The 24139-nt window shown below is 46.9% G+C and overlaps 1 protein-coding gene and 1 pseudogene across 1 annotated transcript in view; one reads left to right on the top strand and one right to left on the bottom strand.

Moving 5' to 3' along the window:
• Window positions 1-2368: 2368 nt before the first annotated feature.
• Window positions 2369-3007, top strand: LOC110551263 (small ribosomal subunit protein uS5-like; annotated as a pseudogene).
• Window positions 3008-11298: 8291 nt separating this feature from the next.
• The window catches only part of Galnt15 (polypeptide N-acetylgalactosaminyltransferase 15), a 35522-nt gene continuing 22681 nt past the window's right edge, over window positions 11299-24139 (bottom strand). Inside the window, exons 5-10 of the mRNA XM_021641722.2 lie at window positions 22909-23026; window positions 21331-21525; window positions 19391-19522; window positions 18941-19045; window positions 16110-16253; window positions 11299-13280 (exon numbers count right to left, since the gene is read on the bottom strand). Of these exons, the coding sequence (XP_021497397.1) occupies window positions 13134-13280; window positions 16110-16253; window positions 18941-19045; window positions 19391-19522; window positions 21331-21525; window positions 22909-23026 (841 nt within the window). The 3' untranslated portion in view covers window positions 11299-13133. The remainder of the gene's footprint in view (window positions 13281-16109; window positions 16254-18940; window positions 19046-19390; window positions 19523-21330; window positions 21526-22908; window positions 23027-24139) is intronic.

Below are 24139 nucleotides of genomic sequence, written 5' to 3'. Positions count from 1 at the left end.
CCTGGAATTCAGAAGTTCAGCAAGCCCTAGGGATCTTCCTGCCTCCACTTTTCCAGTGCTAGAATTATAGCAGGTGTCACCATGCCTGGCTATTTTTTTTTTAAATGTGGGTTCTGGGGGTGGAGAGATGGCTCAGTGGTTAAGAGCACTGTCTGCTCTAGCTAAAGGACCCAGGTTCATTTCCCAGAACCCACATGGCAGCTCACAACTGTCTATACTGCCAATTCCAAGGGATATATGACACCTTCACACTAATGCACATAAAATAAAATTAAATAAATTATTTTTTTAAATGTGGGTTCTGAGGATTAAACTCAGGCTCTCATGTTTGTATGACAAGTACTTTATCAACTGAGCTATATCCCTAGACTCTATAGGCTCTGTTCTTAGGTTACTCCAGGAAGACAGTTCCCCATCTATCTCAGTTAGGATTTCCATTGCTGTGAAGAGACTCTGTGACACAGCAACTCTTATAAAGGCAAACATTTAATTGGGGCTGGCTCACAGGTTCAGAGGTTTCGTCTGTCATTGTCATGGCGGGAAGCATGGCAGTGGGCAGGTAGACACAATGCTGGAGGAGGTTCCTCAGGCAGGAGGAGACTGTGTCACGCGGGCACAGCCTGAGCGTAGGAGAGCACAGAGCCTGCCCAAACAGTGATACACTTCCTCCAGCAAGGCCACACCCACTCCAACAAGGCCACACCTCCCATTGGTTCCACTCCCTATGGGCTAAGCATTCACACTTGTGAGTCTATGGAGACCATTCCTATTCAAACCATCACACCATTTATGTCCACCACCATTCCCTCCTTACCGAATTTTTGAGCCATAACGTTGGCTGGATTTTTTTTTTTCCCCTCTATCTCCAACCAATAGTTCTCGAGCTCCTGGTCCTACGATTTGGTTCAGGGCAGGCAGAAACTGCTCTGTCAGAGTGACTGAATTGTGGCAGGGATTTGGTATAGAGACAGCTTGAGCTGTGGATGCTGTTGCAGCGGTGGCTTAAAGAAGGCTGTGTGAATCGGGGCTTTCATTGACATAATGACATGGAGACTTCATTAATTATAAAAGCTTGGCTATAACTCTGGCCTGTTCCCAACTAGCTCTTATCTTAAATTAATTTCTTTATAATAATCTACTTTCTGCCCATGGCCCAACACTTGTTTCTTCCTCCCTGTGACTCTTCCCACCTCTGATTCTTTCCCACAGTTTCTGTCTCTGCCAGATGTCCGTCCCGCCTTTCTCTCTTGCCTCAGCAATTGGCAGTTCAGCTCTTTATTAAACCAGTCAGGAGGTGTTGGAAGGAATCTGGGACTGCTGCTTTCTTCTAGGTCTATTGAGCCACTGTTTTGAGAAACAGGACTCCACTACTCCAGAGGCCAGAGGAGAAGTCCTGAGCTGATGAGAAGGAAAGGGCCCAGCTGCACCTCCCATTCCAGATATTTCTAACAGAGGATGTGTTAAAAGTCTCATTCATTGCTTTCCCAGACTAGATTAGCCAGGTAACACTAAGTTATACCAGTCGGTACTGCATGCCTCAGAGGAATCAGCCCAAACTCAGCCAACATTGTGAACCGGGATAATGGAGCAGTTATTTTAAGGGAGCTTGTCACAGCTGCAGGTAACGCCAGTGCTGGAGTGGAAGAACATGAGATCTGGAATTGCTTCAGCCACACGAGGAGAATGAATCTAAATGCCCCTGGATGGTGATCAAGACAAAGCTTTTAAAATTTGGTCTCAGCTAAGAGCTCTTTGGTGTCTGAGCTAAGTTCTGTAACTTTCTTCATTTTTGTTCTACTCCAGTCTGGGTAGAAAAAAAGTTGACACACCTCCTCCAGTAAGGCCACTTGTTCTAATCCTTCCCAAACAGTTCCACCAACGGGAGACCAAGAATTCAAATACATGAGCTTCTGGGGCCATTTTTACTCACACCACCACAGAGAAGGATGGAGAAGATGGTGAAGGGAGAAAAGGATACTATGGGCACAGGACACAAAACAGCTAAACAGAGATAAGAGAAAGTATGTTAAAATGAAAACAAATTATAGTTCATAAGTGATGCCATAAGTAGATATTAGATAGGAAGAAGGTCTTATAGGCTGCTTTCTCCTCCTCCTCCTCCTCCTCCTCCTCCTCCTGCTCCTCCTCCTCCTCCTCCTCTTCTTCTTCTTCTGGAAAACAACAAATGGCGGATAACGCTAGTGCAGCAAGAGGGCCCAGAGGACCCAGGGGCCCAGGATTAGGAGGCATCCGAGACATTTGAGGAGGAATCGGCAGGGGAGGTCTTAGGGGCAGCAGTCCTGGCTGAGGCTGCGGCCATGGTCGATGCTACAGGGTTCATGGAGGTAAAGCCAAAGTGTGAATCCCTTTCACCAAGTTTGGCTGCCTGGTTAAGGATATGAAGTCCTTGGAGGGGATTTACCTGTTCTCTCTGCCAATTAAGGGATCTGAGATTATTGACTTTTTCCTGGTCACACCCCTAAAGGATGAGATTCTAAAGACCATGCTAGCCCAGGAGCAGACCTGGGTTGGCCAGAGACCAGGTTGTCACTATTCTGAACTACAGTGGTCACATTAGTCTTAGTGTTAAGTGCTCCAAGGAGGTAGCTACTGCCATCTGAGGGGCCATCATCTTGGCCAAGCTTTTCATTGTCCCTGCAGAGAGGCTACCAGAGAACAATACTGGCAAGCCCCACACTGTTCCATGCCAGGCGACAGGCCACTGTGGCTCCGTTTTTGTGCGTCTCATCCCCGCTTCCAGAAGCACTGGCATCGTCTCTGCCCCTGTGCCCAAGAAGCTACTGATGATGGCCAGTATTGATGACTGCTACACATCAGCCAGGGGCTGCGCTGCCACCTTTGCCAAGGCCACCTTTGATGCCATCTCCAAGACCTACAGCTACTGACCCCCAACCTCTGGAAAGAGACTGAATTCAACAAGTCTCCTTATCAGGAATTTACTGATTTTGTGAAAACCCACACCAGAGTCTCTGTTTAGAAGACCTAGGCTCCAGCTGTGGCTACCACATACAGGTTTATATACAAGAAAAATAAAATGAATTAAGTCTGTTAAAAAAAAAAAAACCTCTTATGTTTGATACTTGATTCTTAACAGTGTACTCCTTTAGGAGGCTGTGAGGTCTAGCAAGAAGTAGGCCACTGGGGGAAGGTCCTTGTTTGTTGTGTTTTGCTTTGGTCTCCTTCTGTACCCCTGCTGTCCTCTGCCATATGCATCTGCCATTGTGATGTTCTGCTTGAGACCACAGGGCCAAGCAACCATGGGCTAAACCCTCTGAAGCCGTGAGCCTTTAAACCTGAGAAAATCCAGAGACCCTTGAACAGAGTCCTGGAATGGCTGTCTGCACTGATGGATGCAAGTGGTACCCAGTGGTTTCAGGCTCCTTTAGGTTGCTTCCGTCGCCGTCTTACAGTAACAAAGAAGCTAGCACAGAAAGGAAAGGCGTGTAGGCAAGCAGGGTAAGTGAGCTCACACCTCTCTGACTGAGTCGTTAAAGAGGTTTCAGCAAGGTAGGCTCTAAAAGTCCATAAGGATTCTAGTCAAGGTGCTTCAGCATGTGAATCCGAGGTCTAGGGGCAAGGACTTATCGGTACCTGGGAGCAATCAGCACACAGGTAGATGGCTACATCACAAAGATGTGCTTCAAGGGTCACTGTACCTACTGGACACCCCCTCATGACAACATTGGAAACATAATCACTGTTTGTAAGTCTAGGGCTATTTTGCATTTCTCTTGGCAAACACATCAAGATTCTCATTCAGTTGCTTTCCTGGAATTGTTTTTGAAATAGCCCTTCCTTCCCAGAAACCAGAGAGTACATATTTAGCTCTGAGTTTGCACTGACAGAAAATGCAGTGAAGATTGAGATTTCACAACCTTCTGATTCATCGATGACTCATTGTGTTTTCCAAGCCAATGGCACAGAAAATACACAGGGCAAAAACTGAGGAGTACTGCTGGTACATAACAGACATAGTTGCTGCTTTATAATCTGGAAAGCCATCCTCAGAACTAGAATTCTTTCTGGAGGAGCATTATAAACCAGGCTGCTAATGTTAGATACATCATCTAGAACCCTGGCATTGCGCTCTGCAGACCACCCAAGGCACAGCTGTCGAGATTTTCTGCAGGACAATACACATTCCTTGGGCCTGGCCAGATGCTCTGTGTTCTGCAGTTCTTGAAAACACGGAGAAGGGGAGAATTAGAACCAAAGGCTTGGAAGATTTTTGGCTTAAGCAACCTACTTGAAAACATGAAAAAATCCAGAAGCGCCTGGACACCACCCTGGAATGGTTCTCTCCATTGATGGGTACAAATGGTACCTAGTGGTTTTTCCTTGTCATTTTAAGCAAGATTCTCAAGTGACTCCATGTCATTTGTTCTCAATACATACCTCGAAAGAAGAAAGCTGTCAGAAATCCCAGTAAATTCCCTCATTTTTATATTTTAAAGTATATGTACAGGTGAGTGCAGGTGCCTCCAGAGGCCAGAAGAGGGTGTTGGGTCCCTCTGAGTTAGTTACAAGTTATACATAGCCAGGTCTGAGCTGGGAACCAAACTTGGGTCCTCTGTAAGAGCAGCAAACACTCTTAACAACTGAACCATTGTTCCAGCCCCACCCCCATTTTATAAGCCCCGATTGCTTGCTTTCTATGTTTCTTCTAGGACTCTTATAGAAACAGAAATAAAGTTTGATTTGACTTTCATGCTTGAATTATGTCTTAGTTACGGTTCTATCTCTTCTAAGACACACCACAACCATGGTAACTCTTATAAAAAGGAAATACTTAACTGGGGCTTGCTTGTTTCAGTCGTTTAGTCTCCATTGTCATCATCGTGGGGAGCATGGCAGCATGCAGGCACACATGGTACTGAGGAAGCAGCTCAGAGTTCTACATCTGAATTTGCAGGCAGCAGGAAGAGTCAGCTGCTGGGCCTGGCTTGGGCTTCTGAAACATCAAAGCCCACCCTCAGTGACACATTTCCTCCAATAAGGCCACACCTCCTAATCCTTCTCAAGTAGTGCTACTCCCTGATGACTAAACATTCGGATATGTAAGCCTTTGGTGTCCATTTTTATTCAAACCACTATAAACAGATCCTCAAAGCCAAGCCAACAGGGGTAGTGAATAAAAGGTTAAATGCCTAGCTAGGCATAGTGGCTGGTGTCTAGAATCCCAGGATTTGGGAGGAATCACTGCAAGTTCAAAGCCAACCTGGGCTACATACTGAATTTCAGGCCAGCTTGAGCTAAAGAGGAAGACTCTAGAACAAACAAATAAACAAACAAACAAAATGAGTTGATCAAGTGTAAATCACAGGTGTCTCTGAACATTGCACCATGTGGTTACTTGTCTTCAGGTTGAGCATGGCTAGGCACTGCTATTTCTTTTTTTTTTTTTCTTTTCTTTTCTCTTCTTTTTTTCTTTCTTTCATTTAATTTTTGTTTTTCAAGACAGGGTTTCTCTGTGTAGCCCTGGCTGTCCTGGACTCACTTTGTAGACCAAGCTGGCCTTGACTCACAGAGATCAACCTTCCTCTGCCTCTCTGAGTGTTGGGATTGCAGGCATGCGCTGCCAGGCCTAAGCCTCAGTTGGCCATTCTGTTCCTTGTAGCTAACCTCATCTAAATGAGTGCACCTAATTTTAGCAGACCCTAAAACAACATGGGCCTTATTTTTTTGTCCATTCCTATTTGTAGGGTCACCCTTTTGCTTTATTTTCTTTGTAAATCCTGGGAGGCAGGTTTAGTGAGGAGGTTCACAGTGAAGGCCTTGAAACTACTTCACCTCGAGCTTGTGATCCAGCTCCAGCATCTTCTAGCTGAATGATCTTCAGAATATTGAACCTATGGAAGCCTTGCTCCTCAACGCTAAAATGAGAAGTCATAAAATGGGAATAATAATGAGATCTATTTAATTGGCTGCTTTTAGTACAGACTTAGCCTGGAGGGCTGTCATTATAAGTTTTTCTGATGACAGGTACACATATTTAGTCACAAAAAGAATACTGTCTATTGCCCAACTGATGTCTTAATTTTTTCCTATGTGATTTTTTTCAAAGTCTTGAGATGCCATTTTTCTGTAGCTTTCTCTTCCACAGCAGAATCTATGAAGTCTGGGAGCCAGTCCTTGAGTGAGAGCTAAAGTGGAGTAGAAAGTGTGGTCTGTGTCTTTGTGACTGCTTGCTCTTGAAGATGGTTTTCACTCGGGTCATTGAAAAACATGGTCCAAGTGTCCAGCTGCATCTGTAAGACAACAGCTGTTTAGGAGGTTACAAGTGCCGGTGACAGGTGGATGAAAGGAGGATTCTGGAGACTTGACCAGCTATGAGTGTCAGTGCCTAAACCTGTCTGTGAAGGGATGCCATTTTCAAGGGCACAGAACCAGAACCATTGTCAGGCAGATCAGCCATCACTTAGAGCTGTGCTAGGCCTCTCATGGAAAGTGGTCATGGAAGAAGGGTGCCCCCACTGAGTAGTAAGAATAGAGGGCCTCTGTTTGCCAGAGTGAACATCTGATAGGGGAAAACCGAATTCTCCAGCCTAAAAGTCAATTGGCCTCACAGGTGGCTTCCCTGGAGTCCTCAGATTTCCTACATCTAGCTCATATAAATGTCACAAAATGTCAATCACATTGGCAAGTGTACCAAAAGCATGACCAGTGGAGATGGGGTTGGATTGCTTTGGAACTGCTGTGAGTTGGGGAAGAAGGAAATGCCTTGACATTTGAGGGGTCATGCTGGGATGTAACAGGCAGGAAGCGCCTTGGGTTTGGCCATTAAACATGTTATATGGTGCTGGAGAGATGGCTCAGCAGTTAAGAGCTCTGGCTGCTCTTCCGGAGGTCCTGAGTTCAATTCCCAGAAACCACGTGGTGGTTCACAACTATCTATAATGGGATCTGATGTCTCCTTCTGGCATGCAGGTGCACATACAGATAGAGCGCAGAGAGAGAGAGAGAGAGAGAGAGAGAGAGAGAGAGAGAGAGAGAGAGAGAGAGAGACTCTTTACATGTTGTGTGGGCCAGAGTTGATGAAGTTTGTTCGGCCTTACCTGGTCCTGCCTTCAAGCTGCTGAAGTCCCTTTTCTTGGCTGGGCTCTTGGCTCTTTGTTTTGAAGTCTAGTTCACTTGGATGCTTGCGGCCAGGATTTCACAATGACCCACAGATTCTTGCTCTGCCTCACATCACAGCTTATATCTGATTTCCTTACATCCTGAATGCAGAGGGATTATGTGAACGAGTGGGGCTGTTTGGAGTGTGCTTTCTGGGTGTCCTCACACAGTCAGAACTAAATCGTCAACTTTGTCAATTGTCTTTTGCTTGGTTAAATGCTGATAGTTACTCTTTGCTTCTTAGTAACATTTCCTTGTTACTGCTGTTCCTTGATGTATTGTTTTTGTTCCCTTAGAAACATTAGCCAGGGTGCTCCAGAGGAATAGAATTGATATGATGAATATAATTTACAGAGGGAATTTATTAGAGTGGCTTACCAGGTGTGGGCTGGGCCATACAACTGTGGCTGTGTGCTCATCCATGAGGCTATGTGTTTCTGCAGTCCCAGTCTGGCACCAAAAGCTAAGAGAGCCACTGGTCTTTATTTCATGGTAGAAAACTAAAGAAGCTAGGTTTTGATGGAAGCAGCAACAGCAGCAGCAGTAGCAGGATCAATGCACTCACCGCAAAAAGTGAAAACAAGCAAGGAGCTCTGCTTTTTTTTTTTTTTTTTTCTATGAAAACATTTACATCTGGTCTGTAAGAGAGGTGCTAACCATTCAGGTGGAAGGTCTCCCCACTCAGTTAACCCTTCCTGGACATACCCTCAAAGATCTTCTGACAGCATAGTTCTTAGTAAATTCTGGATCCAGTCAAGTAGAAATCAAGATAAGCCCAGCAAGGTGGCTAAGCTTTGCCACGGAACCTGAGCATCTGAGTTTGATCCCTGGGACCCACAGGGTGGAAGAAGAGGGGCTCTCACAAGTTGTCCTCTGACCTCCACAGTTGTTCCATGGTCCACACGTGTGTCTGAGAGCTTGAACACACACACACACACACACACACACACACACACACACACACCCCAAATAAATAAATAAATGTAGGAAATTTTAAAGGTTAACTACAGCAACAAGATTCTACTATGTAGCCCAGGCTTGACTCAAACTCTCAATCCTCCCTACTTCAGCCTCCAGGGTGCTGAAGTTACAGGCACTGTCCTGGCTATGTTTCCATTGCTGTGGTAAACACCATGACCAAAAGCAACTTGACGAGATTACACTCCATTGTGCAAGAAGGGCAGGGCAGGAGCTGAAGCAGAGACCACGGGAGTGTGCTGCTTATTGACTTGCTCAACTTCATTTCTTACGGATCCTGAGACCACCTGTCTGGGGATGGCACTGCCCAGGATGGCACTGCCCTCAGTGGGCTGGGCCCTTTCACATCAATCATCAACCAAGAAAACACCTCTCGTCTTAACAAGCTGTGTTCATTAACCTCTCTATACAGAACCTGGAATCTGCAAGCCTTCCAAAAAAAGAAAAAAAAATGGCCAGGCATCAGAAAAGGATTTATTTGGGTGTTCTCTCTTTTATTTGGGTGTGAGAGGTGTGCTCTCATGTATCCTAGGCTACCTTCAAACTTGCGAGCCCAGGATGACTTAGACCGTCTGACCCATGGCTTCTCCAAGTTTTATTCCTATCTCTAAAATCAGAGTTATAATGAGAACTGTTTCCCTCATTACTGTTTTGTTGTTTTTGTTTGGTTGGTTTTGCTTTTTTTGTTAATTGTAAGAACATTTTAGTATTTTTTTCTCTCCAGAAGGTTTATTTTTCTAATAGCTTTATTGAGGTATATCACAGCATCCATGCGTTTAAAATATATAATCCAGTAGTATTTTATTCATCCCTTTTCCTTCCTTCCTTCCTTCCTTCCTTCCTTCCTTCCTTCCTCCCTTCCTCCCTTCCTCCCTTCCTCCCTTCCTCCCTTCCTCCCTTCCTCCCTTCCTCTCCTCTCTTGGTGTTTTTGAGACAGGGTTTCAATTTAGCTTAAGCTGGCTTAGAACAGGCCTCCTGCCTCAGACTCTCAAACATTGCATTACAATCATAAGCCACCATACCCAGAAACTTTCATGGTTTCATTTTTAAGTATATATATATATATATATATATATATATATATATATATATTTCATCTTACTTTGTAGCTGGATTGAATACCCGAGTCCAGGAGATAGCGAACTACACGGGTCAGATAAGTCCGACCAACCAGATGTTTTTGGAAACTTTTATTAAAACACAACCCTGGTCACTTGTTTATTTTCATCCATGGCCCTTTTCTACACAATAGTGCTTAGCTGAGTGTTTTCAAGAGACCACAGTCCCACGAGACAAGATACTGCTGTCTGGCTGGTATCAAAGAGTTTCCAGCCCCGCCCTCGTCCACAGTCTGACTTAACTTTATAGCTTTGCTTTACTAAAGTGCTTTATCCTTGTTGGCCTTATTCAGCGGTGTGTAGAAGGAACCTGTATAAGCTTTTTCCTGTTCCTCTGTCACTCTGGCTTTGTTTCTTGCTTGCTTAAAATATCCAGGCTCACTAGTGTTCACCCAGCTGCCCATCTGCTTTTTTCCCCTCTGTGTCCGGACTCAGTCTTGGTTGGGACCACCAGTCTCTCTAGGTAAGTCAGGAGGTCTGGGGTAAAAGCGGAGGCCAGTGGAAATAAAGCAAATAATTTACAGAGAAGACCAGACCCCTAACTCTGAACTGTTTCACCCCCCACCTTCTGCTGTCTCGAATTCTCTGTCCTGTGGTCACATTCAGAAACTCAGGCTGCCGAGGGCTCGTGAATTTCCACCTTGTTTCTCAGGTCTCCTGCAGACTAATTTCTCAGTAACAAAATTCCTGAGGGATGTGCTGGTTGGCTCAACATGGACCAGGTGTTCTCCAAGGCCCATGAGCTGGGAGAAAGGTGTGCATCCTGTGGTGGGAACATAACAGCACTCACAATAGTCACAGGACAGTCATGTGAGCAGAGCTAGGGAGGACCGCAGGAAGGATGGTGCTCCTGGCTGGCTGCCTCCTGCACCTGCGGAACATGCCAATGACGAATCTGGAAAGGTCAAGACTTTCAGCTGCTCAGGTTCTCCTGGACCATGTTTAAATGTAACCTTAAGCAACACCTACCACACTAAGGGCCTATGCTTGAGGGCTGTAGGAAGGGGTACAGAACTCAGAGCCGTTTCCAAGCCTGAGCTGTGGTAGGGTTAGCTGTCTGCTTTGTGCCTACTCTATTAAAAGGGGTTTTCTAAGAATGTGTTTTGTTTTAATTATGTATGCTTGCCATGTCTGTGGGATGGCTGTGTATGTACACACAAGGAGGCCAGAAGGGGGCATTAGATTCCTTAGGGCTGGAGTGAAAGATGGTTGTGAGATGCCCCATGTGGGTGCTGAGACCAGAACTCAGGGCCTGTAAGAGCAGTGAGTACTCTTAACCACTGAGCCATCTGTATTTTCCTTGTCTGTGTCTCTCTACCTTCTGTGGAAACTGCATGTTTATCCTTTCAGAGCCCCTTCCACGTGCAACCTGTTCGCATTTCCTGTGTTTGGATTTGGTGAGTCATTTAGTGTCTAAGGAGATTCTCAGGGCACATCAGTTGAAAATGAAGCACCCATCAAGGCAGGTGTGGTAATATGGCCTTAAAAATGTCTTGGTCAGTGGCAACATCATTATGGGTCCAGGGACTTTCCAGAGATCTGTGGAAATCTGACTTTGCTGTGAGATTTATGACATTGATGTAGAAGAGGGACACACCAGGCCCCTTCTGGGCTGACATCTGCTTTCACTGTGTGTCACAGCATAAAGTACAGACTGTGGTCTGCTGGGTGCATATGTCTCTCATCTGCTCCTTAGGGTCCTTCATAATCAAAGAGTCAACTCCTTTAAAAAAGTCAGAAAATCCGCCCAGACAAGCAAAATCAAACTTGGGAATCAGGTCACTCGACTGCTGAGCTTCTCTTTCTAAACAGACCATTGGTAAGAGCCCAAACTCCAGTTACATGATGGAGGCCTGTTTTTCGGAAGGAAGCAGAGGCATCTGTCTTGTTTAAATTAAGGGTCTTTAAGTAGCAGCCAGGGACTGGGTTGACAGTCATTTCTGTAATAAAGTAATAAATCATGGGGATAGTTAAGGAAGCAAGAAATACCACATTCTCGCTTTGTTAAAACAATTAAGCAATAAGCCATCTGGGTCCTTTTGTTAATCACCACAATGCACACAACAGAGTTTAGTCTTTTATTAAATTATATTAATTTATCCCAACAACTTCAGCTACTCACAATGCTAATATTGGAGTTCGTTTCAAAATAAAGCTATTTCAAAATGTTTGTTCTTCAGCCGTACTATCCTTTACAAGGTTGTCATTTGAACAGTTTTCACTTCATCCAGGTCTGAAGGAAGAAGCCAGTGGCTATCCCTTCATGGGGGTGGACCTGTCTGCTGCTAGCCAGCTCTAGTGTTTGTGATGGTGGCTTATTTATAACTGTGTTCTCAGGTCCAGTAGCCATTAGCCAAAGATGGCTACTGAACCCCTGAAATGTAGCCAGTACAACCAAGAAAGAGTTTGAAATTTTCCAGAATTGCAGTGAATTCCCATCAGAATGGCCACAAACCCAGTGTGGATCATTTGGGATAAGGCTGGAGAAACGCAGTGGGCATTGTCTTGGAAGATGGAGAAGGAATATGCATTATGTCAGGTAGTGTAGAAACCCACACCTATTCCTCAGTTCTTCTTTCAAACAATTGTATTCTGAGACAGCCCGGAGGACAAAGGCATCTTTAACAGCAAGGTTCTAAGCTTACCATCTAGAGAGCTAAATCCATCCAGAGAGAAATGGGCAAGTGTTTTTCTTTTTTTTTTCCCTCAAAGTACCCTAACTCACTCAGCAACCCTTGTGGTGGATTTTCCCTCAACTGTGTGAGCATTTAACTGGAAACCTCATTTAGGGTCTCGAACAATCATTGAGGGCTTGTAGACGGCCCTTTCGAACCTCAGGGATATTTAAGAGCCAGATTTATTTAGCCTTGTAAAGATTTTGGCTTTTGCTGTCGGCATTTCCCTTCAGGGGAGGGTTGCCCGCTTTCCAAGGCTGCTATTCCTCGTCAAGCGAACACTGCTCTCCTATCAGGGCATTAGGAGAGTTTCTCTACTGTGATGCTGTTGTCCATGACAACGCTCAGGTGTCAGATGCCAGCACAGGTGGCATTGCAAGGAAATCTGGTTGTGCATGCCTGAGATGGATGAAGGGGAATGGAGGTAGAAAGCTTCAAGGAAGCTGTCCTGAAGATGGACAACATCCTGACCAGCTGAGCTGAGTTGAAGAGTTGGGCTAGAAATCGGTCTCCCATCTTCCTCTCAGCCCCACCCCATTCCTCTCTGTCTGCTCCGCTTCTGTGGGAGCTGGGGTTTAAGGAATGAACACTAAATGCATGTGAGCAAGCCTAATCAAAAGGTTGGGATCGACAGGCCATCACATGCCCTTCACCACAAGCCACGTGCTCTGTCCCAGTAAGGGCTCCGTGAAGTTAGGACATTTATCTTCTTGATTTGATGACCCCTGGAAGTGCTGTCACATGACGCCAAGGCCTGCCACAGTCTGGGGATAAAAGCAAATGTTAAGTGGGCAGTGGGGGGCGGAGGGAAGGGGAGTCTGCTCTACTTCATGATGGTCATTTCTGGTGATGAGGACAATGAATCCATTGTTTTTCTTTCAAAAACAAACAAGCAAACAAAGGGCCAACATAGCTGGGAGGTGCCAGGGCACGCCTTTGATCCCAGCACTCCAGAGGAAGAGTCAGGGGGATTTCTGTGAGTCCAGGACAGCCCAGTGTACAGAGCGAGGCTATACAGAGAAACAACAACAACAAAAACAACAACAACAAAATAAAAAACAAAACAGCCTACAGTCAATGACACAAGGTACAAGGAGAGATTTGCTGTTTTTACGGCACTTTCCTCTCTCCTAACCAGAAGCGCAGACTCAGAGCCTGGCTCAGGAGACACCAGAGCAGAGCTCAGCAGATGCTGAGTGTGCATTTATGCTCCCACCGATGTCTCTCATCGTTCATCCACGGGATGGACCTGGTCGAATCGCCACAGCTGGCTGGTTTCACCATCACACTGACGCAAGTACAAATCCTTACTGTTTGGCTGAACCCCAGCGTCCATGCATTTCCCAGAAAGAATGTGGACGATCATTCCATCCTGAAAGCAGAAAGAAAGAGCCCAATTCCTGACAAAGTCAGCGAAGAAGGATGTTTTTTAAGATTTCTACTGAGCATTAAAAGACAAACAGAAGGATATGAAATGGCCTCGAAGAAATGGTAGGATTTTTAGTTAATAGAGAATATAATTTAAATAACCCTAAAATTTAGACGTCACTCAAACCTAAGGGATTATAAGCCCAATCATTTGTTTTGCTATTATATGATTGTGTCATTTCTTAGGAAGTTCTGGTCAGGATAACTGGTTGCGGCATGTTCAGGCTTCCTGTTGAACTGCCAGTCACTCTTACCACCGCATTCATGACTAATTCTGCAATTTGATCTGTGGCCACTAGGTTGCAGTCTTAATCAAGACTGAGGCTATCCTGCTGGTCTAATTGGACCAGCCATACCCAGGAGACATATGAAAATTATGACTCAGCCCCACCAAATTCAATGCTTATCCTAACATCTTCTTTTCAAGAAGAATCTGATTTCTTTATAAAATTAAGCAACTTTAGCCACAACGTTATAGATTCCTGCTCATTGTTGATGTATCCCCAAATACAGACTGTTTAAAGTGCACAAACTAGTTGTCTTCAGTATATCCCAAAACATGTCCATCACTGCCGACGGCACCGCTACCCGCCGGCACTCATTTGCTCTGTCTTCCTCCTTCTGGCCACTGGGTTCACTCGTCTCCTTTCTATTGCCTTTCTAGGCATTTTGGAGAAATAGAATTGTAAGGCAGGGCTCCTTCAGATCTGGCCTCTCGTTTCTCAAGTGTTCCAGCTTTATTCATGCTGGAGCAAAAACTAGCACGTCACTCCCCTTCCTTTCTTTTGTAGTAAAAACACACCAAACTTACCACTTTTTAAGCGTCTTCAGTCGTAAAGTTTAGAAATGTTAAACGTGTTAGTTTTCATTGTGAAAATACTGTCTGCTCACTCAGCGATGATTCTTCCTTCCCCAACCACCGGCGACCACCGTTCATGCTACTAAGACTTTAACTGCTTTACATAAAATGCACAAGGTGGAATGCTACAGTTTTGGGTGTGTGCATGCATGTGTGTATGTATGGGTGTGTGTTAGTCATGTAATGTAGCCCAGTTCCTCAAGAGTCACCCTTATTGTACTACATGACAGGACTGCCTTCCGCTTGAAGGCTGTGTATTATTTCATCACATGGAATTACCTCTAGGAGATAAGTGACTCTAAGACATGAGCTTTAGGATAGATGTGTGTCCACATTTTCTGTACTGAGCTATGGATGGATGTTTGGATTGTCTGAGGCACTTTTCAATTATAAATACTCTACCAAGAACAGTGCCTTGTTCTTTTTTCTGGCTGAAGAATAGCTTTCATATAGGAAGATATAAGAAAGATATAAGAATATCTGGATACTGGACCCAGGGCCTTACAGTCAATGGGCAGGTGCTCTAGATTACTGGACTAAATCTGCAGCACATCTCATTTCTTTTTTTAAATTTTAATCTTATTTTTATTAATTACAGTTTATTCACTTTGTATCCCAGCTGTAGCCCCCTTCCCCATCCTCTCCCAATCCCACCCTCCCTCTTCTTCTCCTATGCCCTTCCCCGAGTCCCATGATGGGGGAGGTCCTCATCCCCTCCCATCTGACCCTAGTCTATCAGTTCTCATCAGGACTGGCTTCATTGTCTTCTTCTGTAGACTGGTAAGGCTGCTGCCCCCTCAGGTGAAGGTGATCAAAGAGTCAGCTCATGAGTTCATGTCAGAGTCAGTCCCTGTTATATGTAATTTCTTAATGCTTGGAAATATGCCATGTGTGTCCTAATGTCCTTTTGGTTTTGGCTGCTTGCTGGAATTCAGCTTAAGTGTTCTATGATGGGATTTTCCTCTTCTCTGCTCTCTGAATCACCTGCACAATCATTCCACTGATTTTATCTTCTTTACTTTCAATCAGAATTTGAAGAAAAGAAAAAAATGGAAATGTGCGTATCTACCTGCCTCGGGTCACCCTAACTCAACTCAGAAGGGATGTAAAGGTGGAAAGAGCTTGAACAGATATTGTAGATGTGACCGTGGTGCTGAGGCGGGGGAATAGGGCCTGAAGAGGCCCTCGACAGAGGGGAGCAACAGGGGCTCACGGTGGCACGGAGGTTCAGGGACCATCTGCTGACTGTTCTGCTGCGGCAGGGATTGTCTCATGGTCACGCCCATAGACATGCTGCAAGACTGGCCTTTGCCCAGATCTCTACCCGGGGCCCACTCGCTCACCTAAATACTTTAATCCCTCTGGGAAGGATCTAGAACTTGCCTACAGGAAATGTAGAAGAAGTAAAAACTTCACAAAAATGATCGAATGTTCACGGTGGGACGTGCATGATAATGAAGAAAATGACAGCCACATATTTATCTTTTAATACGTTAAAACATATGTATTTTCAGTTTATGTGTTTGAGGCCTCTGGGTCCTCCGAAAAAACAGCCAGTGCCCTTAAGCACTAAGCCATCTCTCCAGCCCCAACAGCTACATATTTATATATCAATATCTCCTTATTTTAAACTGGCTTGGCATCACTCCTAAATCCACACCACTGAGCATGTTGTCTCTGTAACGTGCTCCACCGTCCTCCCTGCAATTCAAGCTATAACCTGTGATGGTGTAGAGACAAATCGGTATATATCCTGAGGCTGGGGACCAGAGACCCAGGAAGTACCATCGTGGATTGTACCTGACGTCTTGGAAGAGCCCAGGGCACCATGCTAACCAGGTCAGTTGGCCTGGAGGTTCCAGCTGACCGGAAGTCCCTTGTGGTCAGCCGGCATCCCTGGAACGGGTTAATTACCTCCTGGAAGTCCCAGTGCTGTTGATGGATGGTGGGGCCTTCTTCCATGCACGTCTGCAGAATCACCCGCTCTTGCCTGACATCGAAGCACAGGTGCTGCTGGCTGCCGAAGAGAATCTCCTTCCTGCTGGTGTGCTCCAGGCTCTGGGGTAGAGGGGGCAGCAGTTAGCATGGCCAAACAGGACGCCCTCTCTGGATCCAAGGAGAAACAAAGGAACACACAGAGGAGCTGAGCTCTAGAGACCGGTTTCAGATTCTACTAGGGGCAACAACAAGACTCTTCCCAGGTTCTGAACTCCCAGAACCTTGGCCTTTCTCACGTTGCCATTTCCACATTTTGGCATGCTCCTGCGACATTCTGTATGTGGATAAGGCTGTTTTTAAAGGCTGCAGGTGCTGGGTGCACACTGCTGGCAGGGCGGGCGAGGGATCTCTCTGAGGAATTTCCCTGCTGTGGGTGCTATCTGGGAACTCTTGATCATGGCTCCTGTGGTCTCCATCATGGTTCCTATTGCCTCCAGGGTTTTGTAGAGCTGGGCTGTGTGGACCTTACAGAGGGGCTTTAACTGTGTGGCGCCTGTGCTGATCCATTGGATGACATGTTTTGGCAAACCCACCTCTGTTTGCTCCCACCAGATGCAGTCCACACTGATTTTCATGTTACCTGCACACCAAGAAGGGCTAGCATCCTGGTGTACAGCTTTCATGTTCTCCGTTCAATCTGTTTGGTTTGTATATTGCTGTCACTGTCTTGAAATGCTTAATAACTGTTGAATTAGAGGCATCACAGCTCCTATTTGCATTAGGCCTTGCTAATTTGCAAATTGAATATAGTGGTGTGCCCTGCTTGAAAATTCCCAAACTGCAGTTAGCATAAATTTGAACCCTAAGCACATCTCAGAAGCAAGCTTGTGGATAACTCTCGAGGGAGAATAATGTTTTTCGTACTCAAAATCCCATCTGTAGCGACAGATGACCTCCTTGTTGTTCCTTGTAGCCACAGGGAGTTTTAGTTCGGCTTTGCAAGGACAGACTACCCTGTGAGGGTGAAAGCTGGTAGTTCCAAGTCTCATTTTCAATTTCATCGCTCGTGAGCTGAAGCCAGCTTTCCTTGCCTCTCCCTGCCTGCAGCCACGCTCCTGAACTCCCGAGGTTGGTGGCCACTGATCCCTGTCACCTCTCAAGGAAACCTAGCTCACACAAATCACTCTGTCTTCAGTTGCCACTTGAGTTTTAGTTCTTGGAGATTTCCCTTTCTTGTAAACTCAACGACATGTGCATGGAAAGGGGCATTTCATATTCTTTTTATCCAGCATTCATTTAGGTTTCTTTTCCAGGGGGTGGGATTGGTCAGTTTACTTATTTTCCAATATTGCAGGCTTCAGAAGGCCTCACGAATTAAAAAAATAAACATACACAGAACAAATACTCCACTGGAAGCTGCATCATTCCTGATAGCACATGAAAACCAAAGCCTGCCAGCTCACACAGCTAACCAGAGGGAACTCGGTTCAAACCTGACTCTAGATGGCAGTAAAAGCTTGGACAGTTGTCACCCTGACATGTGACTTCCTCTCTTGGGCTTTTGTCTTCTCTCTTGTGTCTAGTGTGCTGGTGTGAATGTGAAGTATCCCCCTTGGGCACGGCTTCCCATGGTCAGCTCTGTGGCTTGTGGCCCTGCTTTGAAGGCTGTGGAGCATTAGGAGGTGGGGCCTGACTGGGGGAAGCAAGCCTCTGAAGGTTATATGGACCCCTGCTTCTGGCTTGCTTAGGCTGCACCACAAGAGCAAGCTGCCAAATACCTCGTACGCTTGCCACACAGATCAAGCCACTCCTACTGCCAAGCCTCTCCCACAGGGAACTGAAATTCTTCTGAGACCGTGAGCTTAAAAAAAAAAAACAAAACCCAAAACCCCTTTCCTCCCATGTCAGGTATTTAGGTCATGGGGACATGAAAGCTTACTAAAGTATCTGGTATGAACGCCCACTGGTATTTTAGGAAGGGATGGTAAAGTATAGGGACAGAAGAGACCAAGTGGATCCCAAGGCAACTTCTTCCCTGTGTACCCTCCAGGCCAGGCCAGGAGCCTGTACCCAGCACTTTAGGCTTACACTGCAAGGCTGGGCCCCAAACTCCCCGTGGAGATGCTTCCTCTTTCACCCCAGGCTCTCTGGCTCCCACTTAATTGCTATTGGCTTTCATTAGGCAATGTTGGAGTATGACAGCACAATTAAGAGAAACCCCATCACAGTCTGAATCAGATCTGGAGCCAGACTACCCTGAGAAGTTATTCAAGTTGTGAAAGAAGTGGATCCATGGCCTCCCGTCTGGACTGCACAGCTTTCTGATACCTTGGCCACTTACTCCTAGGATGACAAATTGAAGCACATAAGACACACTCAAAGGATCACAGTTTCCTTCTTAATGGCCGAAGGGTCCAGCTGAGTCTAGGCCCTGCCCCTGGCTTCATTACTCCTTTTCCACTCAGACTCTTGGGCCCTTCCTTAACATTGGAGGATCTGAGATGGCTATTCCTGGGCTGGTGGTTCAATGACACAGTTTCCTCATCTGTCAGATGCAAGGGATGCAATGAAAAACAGTCCCTTCATTCCTTCTAACCAAGATGCTCCATTCTTTAATGCTGGTCCAGCTTCTAAGGTGAGATGGCATGGGCAGAACTGTGACAAAGTCATCACAGTGAGGGCCAAGGCCTGTCAAAGGCTGAGGGGACATGGAAAGGAGCTACCCTGAAGGGAATTGAAAGGCCCTAGGAAACAGCGCGCACTCAGAAGTCAGGATGAAATCTATCCCGAGAAACATCATTACCCACCTGCTGCTGCCGGTTGTTACTGCAGGGAACCAACGTCATGGGGCAGCCCAGGATATCCTCTTCTGCTTGGCAGTCTGCACAGAAGCCAAGTCCAGTGTTGTGGAGCTGAAAGTAGAAATCCGCACAGATATGAATCTGACCTCTACTGTGAAGATTCCCTGAAGCAGGCTCTAATCTCCTATCCTTTCCAGGCCTTATCCCAATATGCGTGCTTTAGTCACAGAGAGCCATTTCTCTTAAGCTAGAAGGAGTCAGGCCACACTCATTTTAGTGATGGTATCTTGCATGGGTTATAGGGAAACATGATGCCTCCCTTGGGCTGGTGGGCAGGCAGGGAAGGGGAGTCCAAAGGCCTCTGGGACCCTGCTGAACCTGTAACTGGTTGCCCAGTGTAAGGGATGGGTGCTCTTGTCTCGGCATGTAACCCATCTCCCCCAGGCCATGCCTTGCCTTTCCAGAGAACCTGGGCCTATGCTCAGATGGATACAGCTTGGGGTAGACATTGGCCAGAAACCAGTGGAATGTCCGGCATCCCAGCCTCCTTTGCAGCTTCAAGCGCTCTGTGCAGTCTGGCTTTGCAACCTGTATTTGGAGAAAGACATGGGGAGTGAGGCCAGGAAAGCTTGTTTCACGCCTAAACTCACACAGTAGGGGAGGGCTAGATATGAAGGAGCAGAAGGCTTGGAATGGAGTGACCACACGCCTCAGCACTGCAGACAGGAGGAAGGGTCCTAGATTGAGAGAGGCTTAGGACACAGAGTCAGGTATCTTCTCCAGAGAGAGGTGTGGAACCAGAAAGACCGGAGGCATCACTACGCCTCCCACAGACCCCCAAATCTTCAGCCTACAATGACCACAATGTCTGTTCCTTAAAGACTTTTCTCTGGAATGTGAAGCAATGATAGACTTTGTGCCTGGCTTGTGCCATGGGCCTCACAAAGCTGGCCCAGAGGCAGTGGAGACGAAGTTAGATGGGAAATTGCAGGATCAAGGAGGAGGGAGGCAAGCTGGCTTTTCTTTTTCCCTGCGTCTCAGTTTTCTCCATTGATGAAACATTACTTTGGCCGCACTGGCCCCTCTCTTTAATGTTCTCCTTTGTAACACAACTGTAGGAGGGTGAACACCAGCCCTCAACGCTAGTTTAATGTTTCAGGCTGCATCGGTAAGATGGAAGAAACCATCTAGTAGGTTAGCATAAATTTCCTGGGAGAGAGAGGCTCTAAAAGGGGGTTGGGGGACTGGAGAGATGACTCAGAGGTTAAGAGCACTGGCTCCTCTTCCAGAGGACCTGGGTTCCAGTCCCAGCATCCACCCTCAGAGGCTTCAGATTCTTCCTCAAACCCTCCTTTAGTACCTGAGCTATCCCATGCAGCCATAGTTGAAGCTTGCTCTGGGCTGTCTAAATTGAGGGGTAAGTGGACTCCTGGTGAGAACTCCCTTTCCTCTCCAGTCCTCCACTACAAACCCATGCCGGAAGCTGTGGTCCTGAGGTCCCTCTGGTGTGCAAAAGATGATGCTTGGACTCACACATGGGGACCCACAGGAACTCTAGCTACCTAAGCCTTGGGAATGAATGAAATTTTGTGTGTCCTCTTCCAGTAGACCACAGAGAGAAGTTCAAAGAGCCCTGAGGCTACTTGTCTGGAAGCTGGTCTGCGGAAGGGAAGGAGGTGGATCTGGATAAAAAAGAACGAGAGCCTGAGGACCCCAGGAAAAGGGGTTCCTGGGGCTCCTGCCCGGCTCACCCTCACCTGGCTTTCCCTGCATGCAGTGGCATGGGTGGGTCTCTCTGACGACCCTGCCCCTGCCTGTGCTTTCCAGTGGGCTGCTGAGAGACTGGTGGGAGCCATTTCTGACTGTGCCGGGCCCTTTTCACAGCAAGTACAATGGTGGCCTGTGGCTCCCAGCAGACAGCGTGTGTGTCACCCATAGGAACTGACCAGCCAATAGTGAACTGAGAGGCCTTAAATCATATATTTAAAACTTCAACTTTTCTGTGTTTTTTTTTTTTTGAGTCTTTATATTTGTTTGTATAATCAAATCTGCTCTCTGTCTTGGGTAGTCCTTAACCCTTCCTTGATCACCACTGAGGATGAAAGGACCCTCAGGGATATGACTTGTCCCTTGTCTGGGCCTGCCTCCCCTTGGGCCCTGCCTGTATTGAAAGGCCACACCCAGTTCCTAGCATCCTATAGCAGTCTGGGGACTCTAGGCTGAGGTCAACTGTGACGCTGGCAGAAACAAAGGAGAGCCCCACCAGGGAGAAGGGTCACTCCAGAGGGCTAGCTCAGGGAAGCTCAAGGCAGAAAGAAGGGAGCTGCCCCTTCTTGGCTGACCTTAAGCTGGTGTGACCTTATGTTGGCCAAAGACCCCTACCAGCCCCTCCTCACCTTGCTCAGAGCGAAGGCCTCTGGGAGGTGCCTGTAGAAGGTTTCTTTGAAGGGCCCTAGCCAGGTCTCAGCAATGCGAACCTTGTTCTTCAAGATGGACTCAGGGTCTGTCCTGGAGCTGGCACTTTGGCTTTGGTAGATGTGTCCCACTCGCGAGCAGGGAAGGATTTCAACAGAACCACCACAGAGCCAGGCCTGTCACAGAAGGAGAAGGTGAGTGGCTCTATGAGCAGCTAGCAAGACACCAGGAAGTCATAAGCCAGAACAACCAGTGTAAATCCCAGATCCAAGAGTGTGGGCAGCAGGGCCACAAGGTGGGAGGGGTAGGGGGCAGCTGTCCTAGGATAAAACTGTGGGGTGATGGCTGATACCCTTGTAGCTACCTGACATGCCACCTGGAAACTTGTGCAGAGTTAGTCTTCCCACCTACCTGAGAGCGCTTCTCTAGGGAGAATATGTCTGCAGTGGCTAGGGAATTCCTAAAAGCCAGTGCTATCCCCTGCCCCAAAGACACCAGATATGAAAGCACCCCCCCCGTCTTCTTCCATCCTTCTAGAAGCTTCTCCCAGCTCCCCACCGCTCATTGGACAAGAAGCCTTTATTCTATGCTTGGTGACAGAAATTACAGTTGTAGTGCTGGGACAGGCCGTGGTTCCTGGAGTCAAAACACATGAGGCTTGGGGTTTTCAAACCCTGTGCTTCAAGATACTCCAGACACCTCAAAGGGCACTGCAGCTATTTTTCATTGTTAGAGAAATAGTACACCTGGACATTGTGTAAACTACAAGACTGGTGTAATTCACACGTCCACACTAGCTTGGTCTGTCTATGTTACATGAAGGACACCTGGGCTGGGTTGGGTTTGGGGTGGTTGGTGTGACTGGAAGGCAGGGTAGTGACTTTCCAGGATGGTTCTCAGGACAGAGAGGCTGAGCTGTGCCCAGCAGGTCCTGAGTCAAGAGAATAACAAGCCGTTCATGGAACCACTCAATGCTAAGAGTGGCTTCACATTTGGCATGTGAGTATGTAAAAGATCCTCTAGGCCAATGGTTCTCGGCCTTCCTAACGCTGCGACCCTTTAATCCAGTTCCTCACGCCGTGGTGACCCCCAACCATAGAACAGTAACTCTGCTGCTGTTGTGAATCTTAATGCAAGGATCTGTATTTTCTGATGGTCGTAGGTGACTGCTGTGAAAAGGTCATTTGACTCCCAAAGGGGTCACAACCCAACAGGTTGAGAAATGCTGCCCTAGATGCTGAGTTTGCCATAACATAGAACGTACCAGAAGCTCTGAAGGCTCTGCACTGAAATGTGAATGGCTGATAGTATGTATACCTTCTCCTGACGAGGATTTTGAAAGTCAAGTTTACAGAGGAGGCTGAGAGCAAAACCAAGGTAGGCTATAAGAGACATGACCTGGGAGATGGGGGGAGGTTTGACATACCTTGCTGTAATGACTTTCTATAATTTGCCCATGAGTTTATTCCCTACACCTGACCCCGACCATCTCCCTCCAAGCTGACTGCATACAGGGCTCCAGAGATACTGCCCAGGGCCACCATTGACAAAGGACCTACCTTGAAGGATATCTCAAGATTGTCACTGCCCTGCGGCAACAGAAGAGGATCGTAAGCTCCGGTGTTTTGGAAGTAATGTCTGTCCACAGCCACCACCTCTCGGGGTGCCACAGGGCTCCTGCACAGAGAAGCCAGGTAGGAGACTGCAGTTCAACCCCAATCACATAACAGGGCCTGGGTGGAGCTTCTCGGAGGCAGGTCCAGTGAGGGAGGCCGCCAACTGTGGGCTCTGGTGAAGCTCAACATTTTGAATTACAAGGCTGGAGCAAAGCAAACATGTCTGAAATCCAATAATTTTATAAAGAGACCTGGGGGCTGGAGAGGTGGCTCAGTGGTTAAGAGGGCTTGCTGCTCTTCCAGAGGACCCAGGTTTGGTCTAGTACCCATGTCAGGCTGTTCGCAACTGCCAGAGACTTCAGCTCTGGGCAATCTGACACCCTTCCTTCTGGCCAGCTATGGAACCTGCACACAACATGTCCTCACACAGACACATACATAAAAATAAGACTGAAGAATAGGGGAGCTGGGCTAGCCTGGGCCTTTATAGCTTCTCCTCTTTTTCTACAGAAGGGACCACTGATTCACTTTATTCCGTCTGGATGGACGGCTGAAGAAAAGACTTTAGTTAAGGGAGGGAGGCAGTTGCTAGGCCCAATCCAAAGGATATCGTCAGGCTCTCTTTTGGCTTGAATCTGAAATGTCTGCCATGGTTTCATGCTTTGTACACTCCATTCCCAAACTGTGGCACTGTCTTGAAGGCTTGGAGCTCTTCGGAAGCGAGACCTTGCTAGGAGACGTAGATTACTAGAGTGTGCTGTATCCAGCTTCCTGTCTGACCAAGGTGAACAGGCAGCTGCCACCACAGGCACCTGCAGAACTGACTGGCCACGCCTGCTGCCATGCCCTCCTGCCCTGATAGACTGCACCCTCCGAAACCAGGAGCTAAAGCAAACCCTTGCTCCCTTAAATTTCTTCTGTCAGGAAGTCATCAAAGGGAGGAGTAAAGTAACGCATACAAGCCCCTCTCTCTTCTCCCTCCCTCCCTCCTGCTTTTGTTTGCCTTTGTCATCTACTTCCTCTGCAATGTTAGGATGAATCTAACAGGAATTCTGGAAGTAGATACAGTTTCACCTTCACTGGGGGAAAATACACAGGGCTTATACATGCAGAGAACGAGAAACAGAGAAAGGAAATTGGGATGGAAATAACAGTCCTCAAGGTGACATTACAC

The sequence above is a fragment of the Meriones unguiculatus genome, chromosome 9 (genome assembly GCF_030254825.1).
Source record: "Meriones unguiculatus strain TT.TT164.6M chromosome 9, Bangor_MerUng_6.1, whole genome shotgun sequence".
Taxonomy (NCBI): domain Eukaryota; kingdom Metazoa; phylum Chordata; class Mammalia; order Rodentia; family Muridae; genus Meriones; species Meriones unguiculatus.
The sequence above is the reverse complement of the archived record's forward strand: the minus strand, read 5'-3'. Positions and strand labels throughout refer to the sequence as shown.